Raw genomic sequence first — 15,576 nt, forward strand, 5'->3', positions numbered from 1 at the left:
TGCTGATCAAATATAAAATTAATCAATGTTGGACGAAAAATGAACAAGTTGATTAATTTTTACTCAACGCGTTGTGTAAAATCAACTCTGCCTATTTATCAGCCCCACGGATGTTGTCAGTTGGTACAGCAAGTTAAAAAAGAAGCAGCAGTAAATTTTCTCCTCATCAGCCAAGGTTTAAAATGACCCAACGACTTGGAAAATCTTCTAAAATTACCGGTTGAGTTCAATGTGCAGATATTTTAAAAGGTAAGGTGATTTTTATTTATTTTTTTTGCACATTTAGTCGTATTTTCTAATAGTATAAATTAAAATATTTATTTGTGCTTATTTTTGTGCAGAGAACGATGACGACGACAGTTTTTTTAAATTGCTGGACGGTGCCGCTGGTTCACCAGAAGAACATTTGGTTGCTGAAATAATTTCATCACTTGGCCACATATTTAAATTAATGACAACCAGAGAGGTTAGTAAATAGATAAGGTTTTCGTCAGATTATCTCCAAAAATATTGATTGTAATTAGTATTTGTGTAAGTAATATCCACGTATTTTATGAAAATTAATTGTTTTGTACTTATGTAGAATTTACAAAATGTAAAACGAGTACAATTACAATAAATAATGAATTTTAATAAGGTAAAGAATGTATTTTAATCAGCATAAAAAGCAACCTTTGATCAACCAAAGAGTAAACTTTGACCATTCATTGATCAATTTTTAACTGCTAGTTGTGTAAAAATTCCACAGCATGTTGAGTAAAAATTGCACAACGTGTTGAGTAAAAATTCCACAACTTGTTGAGCAAAAATTACTCAACCTGGTTGAGTAAACTTTAACCAACGGTTGTGTCATCCTCTTTTTTACCCAACCTTGGACAAAATTTTACACAACCTTGTAGAAATTTTCTACAACTTTCTTTAGAGTGCGCCAAGTCCAGCTTTAACAAAAGCAAGGGGGACAAGTATACGGGTTTGGAGTTTCAAGATGAGAATTAACTTTTTGTAACGGGGCACGCTGTCCAGTACTTGTGGGGGCGTGAAATTTATGGAAAACTTTAATTCCAGACAGTGCTCTGATTACATATCGTCCTACTAATTCTAGAAAGACCGAAGTGCAGTCGGTAGTTAATTTTAAAAAGACCGAAGTGCAGTCGATGATTAATTTTAAAAAGACCGAACTACAGAAAAAAATTCTAAAAAGACCTAAGTGCAAGCATATATTTACTTATGGCTAAATCGCGCGATATATGAACAATCGTTTTGGCAATATATAGCCATAAGTAAATACATGCTTGCACTTAGGTCTTTTTAGAATTTTTTTCTGTAGTTCGGTCTTTTTAAAATTAATCATCGACTGCACTTCGGTCTTTTTAAAATTAACTTTCGACTGCACTTCAGTCTTTTTAGAATTAGTACGATATGTAACTGTAATAATTTTCAGATTTTCCTGTGTAAATATGAATCAAAATCGAAAAATTCCTCAATATCTTACCTTGAAGAACTCGACGTTCCAATGTTACCAAGTTCTCTATCAAATTTGCTACTTGTGACGCGCTGTGGGCTGTGTTCAGCACGAAGCCAATCAACGCACCCATCACGCAGCCAAGCAATGGAAGAAATTCTAATCCAGGCAGAATTTTGACCCGAAGTAACTTCTCTCGCCAGGATGACAATGGTGAAACCACCATTTAATATGATGAGGACGAAGAATATGTTAAACCAGTACAATTTACACGACGTGGCACGATACATGGTAAATCGCTCAGTATTTGTATTCCAAGAGATGGGGTGTTGCTCGAAGAAACGGGTGTCAAAAGTGGCAGAATAAGTTTCCAAGAGTTGGGTCGAGAGGAGGGGGATGATTTCAGGCACAGGCTTCTTCTTCAACATTATGCGTTTGGGAAAAATTATTTGCATTAAAATAATTTCTGGAATCGAGACAAAAATTGGACCTGACACACGACAGTAAATAGTGAATTGAGGTTTCGCACCCCGTGAATTCCAAATGTGAATGCAGATTGGGTAGATGGAAATCTTACGAAATAATCACTGCCAGCTTAAAATCAAAACACCCTTAAACTAATTTAGCATCTAAATAAACGACAAAAGTGAGATTAAAAAGTTTCTATAAATTTCCAAAGTCTGTATCAAGCGCTTGTATCACTTACAATTTGTGTCAGTTGGGTTTGCCTTGTGGTATGGTTGAATACTGTGGACGTCTCGTATTGCATTTTTTCCTACTTCACTTTACCAATTATCACTTGCTGCACTCTTAGAAATGGGGTTACGGTTATAACCAAAAAGTAAACGTGACTCTACCGCCGTGGTTATGAATTTGTCACCAACTGGTTATAAATTTATTAGCTCTGGTGGGAATTTAATGCCAAGTCGGTGAAACTTTATAATCAGTCGGTGACCACTCGATGACAAATTTATAACCGCGGCGGTAGAGTCACATACGTTTACTTTTTGGTTATAATCGTAACCCCATTTCTTAGAGTGTGTGCATTATTGAGTAGGATTGTCTACGTGCTTGTGATCCGGTCTCGTATTAGGTTCATGTATAATATTACAGGATTTGCACGATTTTTAAGCCATTTTTTATAACTTTCGGCTTATGACTTTGAGTGGTAAAATATTTAGGGCAAATTCGCTATTTAATACCAATCGATCTCAAAACTGACAATGCGATGGTGTAAACTGTAACCCTCCGAATTGGTTGAAATCTTGGAATTGGCATCCCAAGTCAAAACAACCAACGTTTCTGCCATGGTTGGAATTTGTCAATATATTTTAGTCAAATATGAGATCTAATTTGAGGTCAAATTTGAAACATGGGCAAGTTTTTTTTTCTGTCGAAGGCAGCTATCTTCATCTGCTTAGTAACAATCGCCCATTTTTTCATCTTTGACCTCAAACATTCTGAAAAATTCCAACCATCGGACAAATTGCCTAACGAAACGTTGGTTGTTTTGCCCTGGGCTCCAAATTCGAACATTTCAACGAATTCGGAAGGTTACACCTTGCACCATCGCATTGTAAGTTAATAATGATTAAGTCAACATGACACAACATGATTAACTCAGCATTCTGAAGGAAATCAATGCTTCCTTATCGATTTTTCCTTATAGATTTAAATTAAGCTTATTAAAATGCTACATATCTGGATAAATTTAAGAATTTCATTAAATATACACATGTACATATGCGCACTGGTGAAGAGCTGTTGAATGCAAATGTCCTGCATGGGCTAGAAATCAAAGACCTGGCAGATTCTTTAAATAAATAAGGCGGAACTGTGTGGCAAGAGATTGAGAATGGTTGACTAATATTGTGTACATATGCATGAAATATACATATCCACGTGGCTCCAACATAAACACAAAAACTAAATACATGTATGTACATACAATCTATACATACTACTCAATGTAAGGTTTAAATACGCGACAGAAAATTCCTCAGCCGAAATCGCATATGTGGTTAAGCTTCTCCGTGTATGTATTTTACCCATTGGGGATAAATTATTACTGAAGCGGTAGAATTGCGTGGTACCTCCACCAGTAACAATGATGATATCACAAATTTATGAGTGTTTACGTTTTAAAAATACATAAACTTGCGAAAGGTTTTTTGATGAAATGTTTAGTTTTTGCTCTGACAGAATACTTCGATCAGACTAAATTCATGAAAAAAGCGAAACTAACAACTCATGAACATTTTAAACAAGTTTGTATATTTTCCCTGAAAATCTGAACTTGTCTTAACAAGTGCCTAACATAATTGTTAAATAATGCTTACGTATGATGAAATTGGCTCATGTAAAATTCTGTCCACGCAGGTAAAAATCTGGCAGGTATTGAACTCTCGGTATTAAAGTTGGTACTACTTGGTATTAAAATTATACATGTCCGTAAGCATTTGCCACCGCTCTGGTAGTATTTCAATACCGAGCTATAAGTAGTACCACCTACATATGTACGTATGTATAGGTAGAATCACATAAATATTAATACTGCTTGATATTGTTTTAATACTGGATTTCTAAGGTACATATTTAACTTGGGGAGCTTAAGGTATTTTTACATATATAGCTTAGCATATGTACATAATTGTCATATGGAAAATATTTGAAATTTCATAAAATAATTTCTGAGGTACATACATTTCTGCATTTAAGTTTCCGATTTTCATTTTCATACGCGTCATGTTACACGATGAACAAAGCGAACAAAGTGAAAGTCCAGTCGACGAGTATGTAGAAGGCGGGCATCGATTCAGCCGACAGTTTGAAAACAAGAAAGAAAAATAAAATAACAATTCATAATTTTCCGTCATGCGTTAGTTTCATGTCGTTTAAATATTTGCAAACGCCACAAAATTGTCGTCGCTTTTGTAAAATACATTCCATGAAAAGGTACGGAAATCTGCAAAATAATTGATAACCAGGTTAAAATATTACGATTTACATACTTTTACATAATTCATAATTACTTACTCCTTCAGTTATTCATCTCCGTCGTCATGTCCCCGACCGAATAAATGTAACGCTAAAGAAAATTGTAAACAAAGTTCAGGTACGAGCATTTACTTATTTATCTCAATATTTAAAATAATGTTGAACCATTTACACATTTAATTGTTTTGTTAATCAGGTTCATCCTCAGTTTTCTACCAATGTGACAAATGTGACTCGTTTTTTTATTCGAAACCTCTCGTCGTGACACATCTTTCGAAAACGGGTCATGGAAAGTTAGCACAAAAATTCATCAAAATGAAATAATTTTATTAAATGGTCTTGGATAATTTTAACTTTTCACCTAATTACTGCAGACAGGAGGACGAATCAAATTCTGTGGGTTGGAGGACCGTCCCATTTCCGACCCCGATTTTAAAACTGGACCGGACGACAGACGAGATCGTCGAGGTCACAGATGACCCTCCACAATTCGCGCCGCCGCCCTTCGTCCCGGTCAAAATGGCCAAGTTTAAATTTAAAACTATCTCCAACCTTGCCGACCCCTTGGGTGAAATAGATTCCGGTAATTCACCCTAAAATTGTGGAAACTTTGTGGCTTAATTTTGTAAACTTTTTTAAGACATGGTAGATATTTGTCATTTTATGCGAATAATGTCATAATTTTAAAACGGAGAATATATTTTGTACTTCACATTTTCTCAGAACATCCAGGCGAAATCCTGGACGACTCGGACGAATCTACACCTCCCTCATCCCCCGAAATCGTACAAGAAAATTCCGAACTTCGCCCGACCTGCGAAAAATGCAAACTCTCTTTTTCAAGTCTTCATGCACTCCAAACGCACCAGTTCCTCATTACGAAGTGGGTCGCTTTTTAAATAATCACCACACTCTTAATAATAATATTACCCTTTTGAAAAGTAAATGCACTCTAACTTTGCAAATTAAGTAAACTCTACCAAATCCAAGGTAACGGGAACTTTATAACGAGCATAGTTTACTCTGGATTTGGTATAGTTTACTTACATAACACAGATTTTTTAAAAAAAGTGACCTTATTTTTAAGAGTGTACTACATGTTTTCATTTTTAGCTGTGCTAGCAGGGCAGCTGAGCTGGCCAGATTACGGTACGTGTAATTTATTATGTAAATCCGCGTGAAACCAAGAATGTGTCTTGCTCTCCTGTTTAATGGAAAAAAAGATTGTCCCCGCAGGCGACGCCGGAACGGACCACCTAAACCTCGTCGCTGTCGGGTTTGTGGCATTATGTGCCGATCTCATGCGCACTACGACCGGCATGCCAAAACCCACCGTGAGAGGAGTTTAGGAGCCTTGACCTGTGACACGTGTGGGGCCTCATTTTGTAACAATTTTTCACTAGAAAGACACCAAATAAGGGGAAGGTATTTATATAAAAACTTAATTAAATACTTAATTCTTTGAATGATTACGTACCCAATTTATGTAATTTGCATACATCAATTGCAAATTCCTCAGTTGCACCACACCCAAACTTGGAAAAGAGTGTCGCAAGTGCGGACGCACATTTACGCAAAGTGGGTCCTTAAAACGACACTTGGAAAATGACAGGTATTTATTTAATTACTATTTTAATTGGGGGCTAACTAGCTTGTATTATATAAAAGATTTAATTTGGTAGCTAATTAATTTACTTCGTGTCTTCTCCAGTTGCTTTCACGGCCCTGATCGACGTCTTGGCCGCGAAGGGAAAAAAGCTTGTGGCACGTGCGGCCGCACATTCGGGAACCGTATTTTGTTAAAACGACACTTAGAAAATGGGAGGTATTCAATTAATTAAATTATATCCTAATTTTGCGGGCAAATAATTTATTTAGTGTCTTCCTAAAGTTGCGTCAAACGCCTGGAGAAAAGAGGAAGGAAACCAATTTGTGATAAGTGTGGACGCACATTTACTCAACATTTTTCGTTAAAACGACACTTAGAAAATGACAGGTATTTACATACACGGAAAAATTTCACTAATTAATTTTGTGGATGAGTATGAGTATTTAATTTGATTGTGTGCCTTCAGTTGTTTCAAAGGCCCAGCTAGAGGTCCTGGAGCCGCGAAGAAAAAGTGTGACACGTGCGGGCTCTCATTTACACAAAGCGGTTCGCTAAAACGACACTTGGAAAATGATAAGTACGAAATTAATTAGATGATTAATTGTGTAAAATATGAAAAAGAAGGTGACATCAGCTTTGTCTATTTGTGTTTATAGTTGCTTCAAAGGCCCAAGTCGCGCAGTAAGGAAAGCTTGTGGCAAGTGTGGACTAGCGTTTGCTCAGAGTCGTTCGTTAAAATTTCACCTAGAAAAGGATTGGTAATTAGCTTAATTTCGTAGATTTTTAATTTATTAAAATAATTCCCATATACTTAACCCATTAGCTTGTAACACAGACAATTGTCGTTTTATAAGAAATAGTTTAATTCGGGAGAAAGACAAAAGTCGTCCTGAAAAATCGTGGCCATGGTGCAGAGGAAAGACAATTGTCGTTTCTGGAAGGTCCTTGATTTTCACCATTTTCTCTCCGCGGCTTAAAATCTGTTGGAATTTTAAGGAATTTCTCCCCTGCCAAGCAAACGTTAAATTTTAACATTTTCTTACCGAAAATTTGGATATTTCCAAATCTAATGCAATGTTAAATTTGTGACATTTCATTTTTTTCGAGCTTTATCAAAACTCGTGAATTCCTACTCTTGCACCATGATCACAAAATACTTATAACCTTCCGGAATTCATACACTTTCCTGTAGTGAATGATACTCGTTAAGGGTTAATGAATGATGTACATACATACGCGAAAAGGCAAGACTGCCAGAAATCTGGTAATTGACGGAAAATTTGCTACAGGTTTGTATTAAAATTTTGCCCGTCTATAAAAATTTGACACCTAGACGGTACAACGTTTATATCGAAATGCTACTACACGGTATTACTTATCTTCGAGAGTCAAAAGTTATAAATACATACACCGCTTAGTATTAGTTAATACTGAATTTGCATATTTAGTTAGTAATCCTTGCGTCCACGGTAACTCGTCGAACGGTAGAATCTTCAAGTCCACTTTTGTACGTTTTTCCTAATTTTTCTTACTCGTGTTTCAGCAAAATTCTGGACCAGGATGGATCACAAGAGGACGATATTGCCGCGGTCGTCGTTAAGGATGAAGAGATCATCCAAGCGGAAGTACAAAATTGGTCAGAATTATTTGGGCTGAATGGTGGCGACTTTGAGGAAGTGGTGGATGTATATGATGGTGGAGATTAAAATTTGTATTAAGGGGTCTCAAACTACATGGTTACAAAAAATTAGATATGTAACGAAAAACAAATAAAACTGTGTTTTAATCCACCATCTTATGACGTATTTTGCTGATCTTTGTATGTCATTTTATTCAGAACATATTGACGCGAACATAGGTATTAGATAACTAGCATTAACAACAAATAAAACTAATTAGACAATGTAAAACCTGCACCATTGGTGCATAATTGCCAAAAAATTATGTATCTATTTTGTTGCATTTTTCTGCACCTTTGGGGCAAGTTATAACCAAATCATTATTACAGGGTGAGCTACTTCTAACGTTACTACGGTTTATTTTTATTTTGATATATATTTATATGTAATACTGACCCAACTCCGGAGTTGGCACTCCTAATCGGAACGGACGTAAGTATGATAACCGATAAACATGCAAATATGTATGTGTAACGAGCTGGTTTTCACAAATAGGCTAATCAAGTGGTCTATCCTCGCATCTCTAATTACACCTGCTCAAACAGCATTGATGTATTAGCATTCTTATGATAATTAAAGAAGATTTTTTATATGTTTAGTTTTAGGTTGAGCTACATAATATAAATATACATACATAAGCTAGGCACATAATATAAATGTGTTGTGGTATATTTTCGTTAGTCTAACAGACACGTGTATAAATATATTTTTCTGTGACTGCAACTAACTAATGGCAACTATGTACATAAAAAAATAGTGCCCAAAGGATGTTCTTATCTGATAAGTACACTCTAAGAAAACCGGTAACTAAGTTATTACCAGGCGGAGTATCTATGTGACTCTACTGCATGGTAAATAATTTATTATTGAGTGGTAGAAAATTAGTTACCAACTGGTAATAATTTCAAATTTCGCGACCGGGGTTATTATCGGTTTGGTAACAAAATGTCTACCACTCAATAATAAATTAATTACCATGCGGTAGAGTCACATAGATACTCCGCCTGGTAATAACTTAGTTACCTGGTTTCTTAGAGTGTAGATATCACGAGTGAAAGCTGTCATGCATGCATAATTATGCATCCACCCATCCCACAGTGCCATTCATTACTTGGGATTAGAGAGTTGGAGATTTTTTGTACTTTTACTTGTACTGTACTGTGACTACAGTACAATACAAAAATTAGTACAAAAATCAAAAGACCTGGAGAATTTCATTATTTTGTACTCTGAAAAAATTGTATTGTAAAACTCCGCGAAATAGATGAGTCAAAAATTGAGACAAATCAACTCATGATATACAAAATGAGAATCCCTCCAACATGTGCGTTTAAAACGATCAAACCAAAAAGTCGAAATTTTTTACCCTTGACCTCGATTAAAACGGTCACCAGGCTGATATAAGCCGAAATGATAGTAATTTCTGAACTCCTCGCTTCAAAGTGAACTACGTCTGCAACGGTTGAAATAAAATATTAACATTTTTGACCTTTGACCTCGTGAACATGGTCACGGGGTCTTCATACGTTAAAGCTATGAAGATTTCTTAAATTCTCGCCTTAATACACGTCTAAAACAGTCGACACTTAAATTGCGACCTTTGACCTCGTCCTTTCGGTCATTGGTTGGTCGTAGGTCAAAAGTATTGACGACTATAAATTCTTGGTGAAATTTCCTTTAAAATGATACCGCATATGAAAATTAAGGTACAATTTTGCGTTTACTTCACGCCAGGGTGACCTTAACCTTGACCACAGGGAGCCCATCTTCGAACTCGACCTAGGGTCAAAAATTAGAAGCAAAATGGCGAAAACGGCGTCTGATTACATTGAGGCGTTCTAGAGATATCCTAGTTGCCAACCCTTGATTTTTCCACAGTAGTACAAATTGAGCCCGTGTTTCAATTTGTCTACTGTAGACTGTAGAATTAGTACAAAAAGCTGATGACGTCATCATCTAGAGTCCACAGTACAGTCTACAGTCAGAGTACAAGGAATCTCCAACTCTCTATTAATGACCATAAAAATAATCTAATCACCAAAGTCATAAATGAATATTTATGTATATAAATGAATTCGCTGTGAGTGGCATGAGCTTGTTTGAATTGAAATTTAAAGAAAATATGTATATAACTACCCACATGGATTTCCCCAGGTCTTAAAACGTATTATATAGACTTCTCTCACACAGGTTGCACATTACTTAGTTGAGATTTTATACCTGTCCATCCAACAATTAATCCAAAATGGGTAAACAATTGAAAAACGTTTTGCTAATTGTCGCATCCATATTTATAGTGATTTTCATTATTCCACTGATCTTTTTTTTCGTCATATTCCCTCTAATTTTATACCGGAAATTGATCATATTTCTGGCCTCGTATAAAACCGACATTTATCTCCCTCTCAACATCTGCAGCAGTGGGATAGCGTGGGACGACATGTACAGAAAACCGTCCTGTGGCGCTATTATCGTAAATTATTTAAAGCATGGGCACGAAATAAATCAAGTAATTCGCAGGCTGGAAAGTGTTGTACAAATTGTACGTCAACATGAGTAAACAAGCGTATAAGCCCGTCACCCACCGGGCGTAAATTATAGGCTGGAAATGTCTGTTGACAACGGAAGTGAAAGCAAATGTTCCGCGGAGGAAGTGACAGTATAGAAAATCATGTTTTAATATTTAACAGATTTTGAATATTCTAAATATGTTGAACATTTACATATCTCATATTTGCTGGTGTTTATCTGGGAGTAGATAACCACCGTTAAACAACCATCCCAAGATAACCACATATAATCAGACTTTTATTTTTATTTTTAATTTCATTTTTAAATTCGCGCTATTCTAAACTTGACTTTCTTTACTTTCACTCCCATTGTGGAGCACTCCCGTTGCCGACAGACATTTGTAGCTTATAATATAGATTAGTTTTATCACAATTTTCGTTTTTCAGCATCCCGAACTGACATGCACGCTATACTCTTGGATGTCAATCCTATTTTGGAAGAAATCCCCAAATTTCCAACTCTCCCAACACCTCACAATTTATGAAGAATCTAACCCCGAAAAAATCCAGCACTATTTGGATTGTCTGCCGGATAAACCGTTCTCAAAAGGCGAACCGTTATGGGAATTCATATCCTTGCCAAATTATTCACACAGTAAATATCACACAAAATCTGCCCTAGTTTTCCGACTTCATCACTCCATAGCCGACGGTTTGGCAGTGCTTTCATTGTACAACGATATTTTTGACAAGAATGGTTCCGGAAAGGAGATAATTTTAAGAAATGGTGAAACCCAAAAAAATTCGAAATCTCCAAAATTGGATATTTGGAAACTTTTCGAATTGGTATTCATAATTCCGACGGAAGTAATATTCCATACACTGAAAGGTATTGACTCGAATCCTCTCACAACTCAAGGGGCGACTGGGGAAATGGTCCGGTGTCAAAATCTCGTCGCCCTCGATATGGCGGACCTTAAACGGATTTCCCGCGCTGCTCGGACAAATATCACGTCCATCATGTTTTCCGGCGTGACCGGCGCGGTGCGGAGAATTTTGAAGGAAAGAGGGGCAAATTTGGGGCAAGATGCGACATCAATTTATATTCTGCCCAATCCTTTCAGTCAACCAGGAACTTCTTTGACGAATACTTTGTATGGAAAAATATTCAAGAAGGTTTTTGTTTTTAAAATAAATTTGCGCTCACTAAATATTACGAATTTAGATAAACCTTGCCTATTTAATTTTGAAATAGTTTTCCAATGTCCTCCCATACTTTTCATGTTGCCTCCCTCCGAAATTATAAAATACCAACCATTTTAGACTTAATAATTAATTTTGTTTGTTGCAATTGTAATTTTTAAAATTGCATATTCTTTCTCCAAGCAATTTATAAGTTAACAAATTACTATAATTATGTATGTATGAAACACATATCGTCGCACTTTTGGCTTCTTTGTAAATAGTTGGATTCTTCCACCGCATTGGTTCTGGGCAGAGGTCAACGCCGCCGATTACACGCCGACAGACGCCGGTAGTATTTTATGCGCCGCCGCCGCCGATAAATCTTATTTCATATTCCTACAACATTCTGGCGCCGCGCCGCGCCGCCACGCCGCCGAAAAATCTTCCAAAATTGGCGCCGCCGCCGCAAAATGATCTCCCCTCAAAGGACCGATTAATTTCCCACCAACCCTCGTATTTTATGCTGAATATCATCGTTTATTCCGGGGTTTCTATTTTTGTCTCTGACTGGGAAACAGCCCACACGTGTTGCCAATCTGATTCTCACTCAACCATACCACGACATCCGGTGATATATGGGGTAAGCATTAATAGTAGATTACCTTTCAACATGCAAAACTCCTGGCGTGAGGGGCTCTCCTTGTAATTTTTACATTATGTCATAATGGAGGAATAATTAAATTATTTACTACCCTGAATAAGCCAGCGCTTCACTTCGCATGTTTAGGCAACACGTATTCGTAGTTTTCCCTCAAGGTGAGATAAGAATAATAAAATAATATTTTTTATGTATTAAATACATTAAATAATAGGACGGTGGACTATAAAAAGAAAATATTCTGAGCAATCATATTATTGCCAGACCTGATTTACTCAGACCAACAAGCAATTTTGTTAAGTAGCCAAACCCAAGGAGAATAATTTTTGAAATACTGCAAAGAATACTTTTAAGTACCATACTTAAACTCGCTGTTCGCAAAAGGACACCAAATATGTCTCCGGATATAGAGGTACCAGGGAAGACGCTGAACGAACCCATTGCAATTGTCGGGGTAGCATTTCGCTTACCTGGCGCGAGCGATGGGGTAACTTTGTGGAAAAATCTGATGAGCGCAACCGACTCGGTGGACTTTGTCCCACGCGACAGGTGGACAAGTGAAAAAGGGTGTCACGGACTCACAAAGGAACACCGCTCTTTCAGAGCTGGCTTCATCGACGGGGACGTGGACAAATTTGACGCAACCTTTTGGGGATTGTCGCCACTGGAGTTGGGGTTTATTGATCCGCAGGCACGACTTCTGCTGCAATTGAGCTGGGAGGTGAGTAATTGTTTCGGGTGGTAATCGCGTAAATATGTAGGAGCGTAAGGGATTTAATATCAGTCGTGCGGAAATGTTTTAACCAAATATTATATCAATAAATCAATGAGTATAATTGTTCAAACTTACGGCCGCAACCCATATAGCTGCATCAAATTATTTACAAACTTAGATATGTAAATGTATAATTGAGTACAGTAGTCGGAGGAACCGTAGGAAAATGTAGCTGTAAATAGTGGAGAGCTTGGAAACCTCTGGGAATGTTTGAGGAATGTATTGAGGACGATGAGAAGGAAACTCATTGCATTTTTAAAAAGTCGATTAATCCAAGAATGAGAAAAAAAAGAGGCGAGCTGGCCGGAATCGAACCGGCAACCTTCGTTATGATCACTAATCGGTTACCACTTTCCCCACAAAGCCCTGTGAATGGCTGATGCTTATTTTTAAAAACGGGAGGGATATTTATCCTCTTAACCCCGTTTCAAAGCATCGAATCGTAAATTTGGAAAGGAGAACCGCTGATGGGAATGTAAACATTTAACTTTTGAAAAGTGCGGTAATGAGTGACTCATATTTAGGAAAATGAGAGTACCTTTTCTAACTTATTGAATATTTGAGAAGCCAATTTTTATAAAAAAAATAAGCCTTAGCCAGTCACAGGGCTTTGTAGGGAAAGTGGTAACCGATTAGTGATCAGAACGAAAGGTTGCCCGTTCGATTAAGACCGGCTCGTAACTTTTTTCTTATTATTGGTTTAATTGGTTTTTCAAAAAGTCAATGAGTTTCCTTCTCATCTTCCTCAATGGTGCATTAATGCAAAGTTATAGAAATTTTATCGTTATCGTGTACGCTACGAGCTCATACTTCGTTATTACAGGGTGAGCTACTTCTAACTTTACTACGTTTATTAATTGCTGACCTATGTTAGCTCCATCTAGATATTAATAAGTTTCACCTAACAAAAGTATATTTTCATAAAACTTGGCTCACTTAGATCTATATGAGTATTATCAAATTCGTGGTTCTCAAATATTTTGTAATGTGTGTATTTATATTTTATTCAGGCTCTGGAGAGTGCTGGAATTACGCCTGGGTCGCTTCGTGGGACCTCCGCTGCTGTGCTTATGGGGATATGGAGAGATGAATACAAAGACCTTGTAGTCTCATCGAGCTCAGTAATTGGTGGTGAGGAGCTGCGCCGTTATATGGGATGTTCAATTGGCAGCTCTGCGTCAAGGATTGCTCAATGCTTCGGAATGACTGGTCCAACCGAGGGAATTGAACTGGGATGTGCTTCATCGTCGTATGCAATCGGTGCCGCGATGCGACATTTGCGCAACCGGAGAACAAACTTGGCGCTTGCTGGTGGAGCAAATCTTATTCTTAAACCGTGCAAGACTGATGATTTTCAGGTACAATTACATGTAGTCTGATTTAAGTAATTAATATTGCAGATGAGCCTAGAGACGAGATTAGAAGCACATAAGTGGTTAACGGAACCGCTTGAATTTGGGGGATATAGCGGTTCTGGTTTTGTATTTGGATATTAAGTAGGGTTCCGCTGATCAGGTTTTATGTTTTATTACCAGAGTTTGGTCGAGTAATTTAGGTTTTCAATTCAGTCGAATAGTACTAGGGTAAAGTTAATATTCAGGTATTTGCTACACACCCGGTTAAAATTTTTAAGGTTAAGATTGAATATAAAAATTACTTGTCACTATACATACAAAACATGTTATCTCGGATAAACGGGTTCAAGGTGGTGGGTATGGCGGGTTTTGCGTTAGCTGGAAAGGTTTTGTTGGGTTCTGATTTTTTTAAATTAAATCGGGTGTAGATTGATGTGGATTGGAAGGGTTATGTTCCATTTTTATGAAACAGACCAGGGTGGGTTTTCAGGAAATAAAGTCTTAAGACCTCATATTATCCGTTCGATATCGAAGACCTGATAGTATTACCTTAGGCGGATAAATGAGGCGACTTACGTTATTAGTAAATTCGAAGTTTGAATATTGTAGGGGGTGGTATCACCTACAAGCCGGAGTAAGGTATTTCAGGAGGATGCTGATGGTTTTGCGAGGGCGGAAGGTGGGATTGTCTATGTCCTCAAGCGAGTTACGGATGCGATCAAAGACGGGGATAACATTCTTGGGCTAATCAGGGGCTTCGGATCTTCACAAGATGGTCTTACCCGAAATTTTGGTACACCAACTATTGGGGGCGAAAGGGAAGCTATGCTGGTTGCGCTTGAGGATGCAGAGGTTAATCCGGAGGATATTGGCTGGGTGGAAATGCACGGAACCGGCACACGAGTGGGCGACCCAACGGAGGTGGCTGCAACCCGAATAGCTTATCAAATATCGTCCGGCGAAAGAGGGCACCCACTAACCGTTACCTCCATCAAGGCCAATATTGGCCATACTGAAGGCGTATCGGGGGCTGCAAGTCTGCTGAAAGTCCTGTTGGCCATGAAACACGGATTCATCCCACCTCAGCTTCTAACCGCCGACCTCAACCATGGAATTGACTTTAACGGATTGGTAATACCAAGGACAGCAGTGCACTGGGATGGACCATTAGCCGGAATATCATCGTTTGGAATCACTGGAACGAACACTCACATGATCGTGGAGCGTGCTCAACCCATGGCTATACCAGCAAAAAATTTGTCATTAGACAAACGTGCAGAACTCTATATACTCCCGTTCTCAGCTTAGTCTGTGGGCGCGCTTGCAGAATTGGGACGAAAACATGT

The 15,576-nt window shown here is 37.6% G+C and overlaps 2 protein-coding genes across 3 annotated transcripts; both read left to right on the forward strand.

Annotated features, from left to right (window-relative positions):
* The first annotated feature begins 4,245 nt into the window (after positions 1–4,245).
* LOC110854610 (zinc finger protein 569) lies at positions 4,246–7,873 on the forward strand. Of its 2 annotated transcripts, XM_022103073.2 has the most exons (13): positions 4,247–4,417; positions 4,507–4,577; positions 4,656–4,752; positions 4,834–5,042; positions 5,183–5,342; positions 5,573–5,608; positions 5,696–5,884; positions 5,979–6,071; positions 6,171–6,284; positions 6,351–6,455; positions 6,535–6,645; positions 6,725–6,826; positions 7,612–7,873. In XM_022103073.2, the coding sequence occupies exons 1-13, from the start codon at positions 4,350–4,352 to the stop codon at positions 7,772–7,774; spliced, it is 1,518 nt and encodes a 505-aa protein (XP_021958765.1). In that variant the 5' UTR covers positions 4,247–4,349; the 3' UTR covers positions 7,775–7,873. The 2 variants fall into 2 exon arrangements, with proteins under 2 accessions (XP_035711312.1, XP_021958765.1); XM_035855419.1 differs by lacking the exons at positions 6,171–6,284; positions 6,351–6,455 and having other exon boundaries at positions 4,246–4,417.
* Positions 7,874–12,494: 4,621 nt separating this feature from the next.
* On the forward strand, positions 12,495–15,538 carry LOC110854788 (phthiocerol/phenolphthiocerol synthesis polyketide synthase type I PpsB-like). Its single transcript, XM_022103234.1, has 4 exons — positions 12,495–12,821; positions 13,886–14,233; positions 14,276–14,356; positions 14,840–15,538. The coding sequence occupies exons 1-4, from the start codon at positions 12,495–12,497 to the stop codon at positions 15,536–15,538; spliced, it is 1,455 nt and encodes a 484-aa protein (XP_021958926.1).
* Positions 15,539–15,576: the final 38 nt, after the last annotated feature.

This window comes from Folsomia candida, unplaced genomic scaffold (assembly GCF_002217175.1).
Source record: "Folsomia candida strain VU population unplaced genomic scaffold, ASM221717v1 Fcan01_Sc010, whole genome shotgun sequence".
Classification (NCBI taxonomy): Eukaryota; Metazoa; Arthropoda; class Collembola; order Entomobryomorpha; family Isotomidae; genus Folsomia; species Folsomia candida.

What these genes read in the sequence shown, in the direction of transcription:
- LOC110854610 (XM_022103073.2), top strand. Translation starts at nt 4,350, where the DNA reads ATGTCGTTTAAATATTTGCAAACGCCACAAAATTGTCGTCGCTTTTGT. An exon ending in CTTGGGTGAAATAGATTCCG is followed by an intron (nt 5,043 to 5,182) that starts GTAATTCACCCT and finishes ACATTTTCTCAG; the next exon opens with AACATCCAGGCGAAATCCTG. An exon ending in CGACACTTGGAAAATGATAA is followed by an intron (nt 6,646 to 6,724) that starts GTACGAAATTAA and finishes TTGTGTTTATAG; the next exon opens with TTGCTTCAAAGGCCCAAGTC.
- LOC110854788 (XM_022103234.1), top strand. Translation starts at nt 12,495, where the DNA reads ATGTCTCCGGATATAGAGGTACCAGGGAAGACGCTGAACGAACCCATT. An exon ending in TGCTGCAATTGAGCTGGGAG is followed by an intron (nt 12,822 to 13,885) that starts GTGAGTAATTGT and finishes TATTTTATTCAG; the next exon opens with GCTCTGGAGAGTGCTGGAAT. An exon ending in GCAAGACTGATGATTTTCAG is followed by an intron (nt 14,234 to 14,275) that starts GTACAATTACAT and finishes TTAATATTGCAG; the next exon opens with ATGAGCCTAGAGACGAGATT.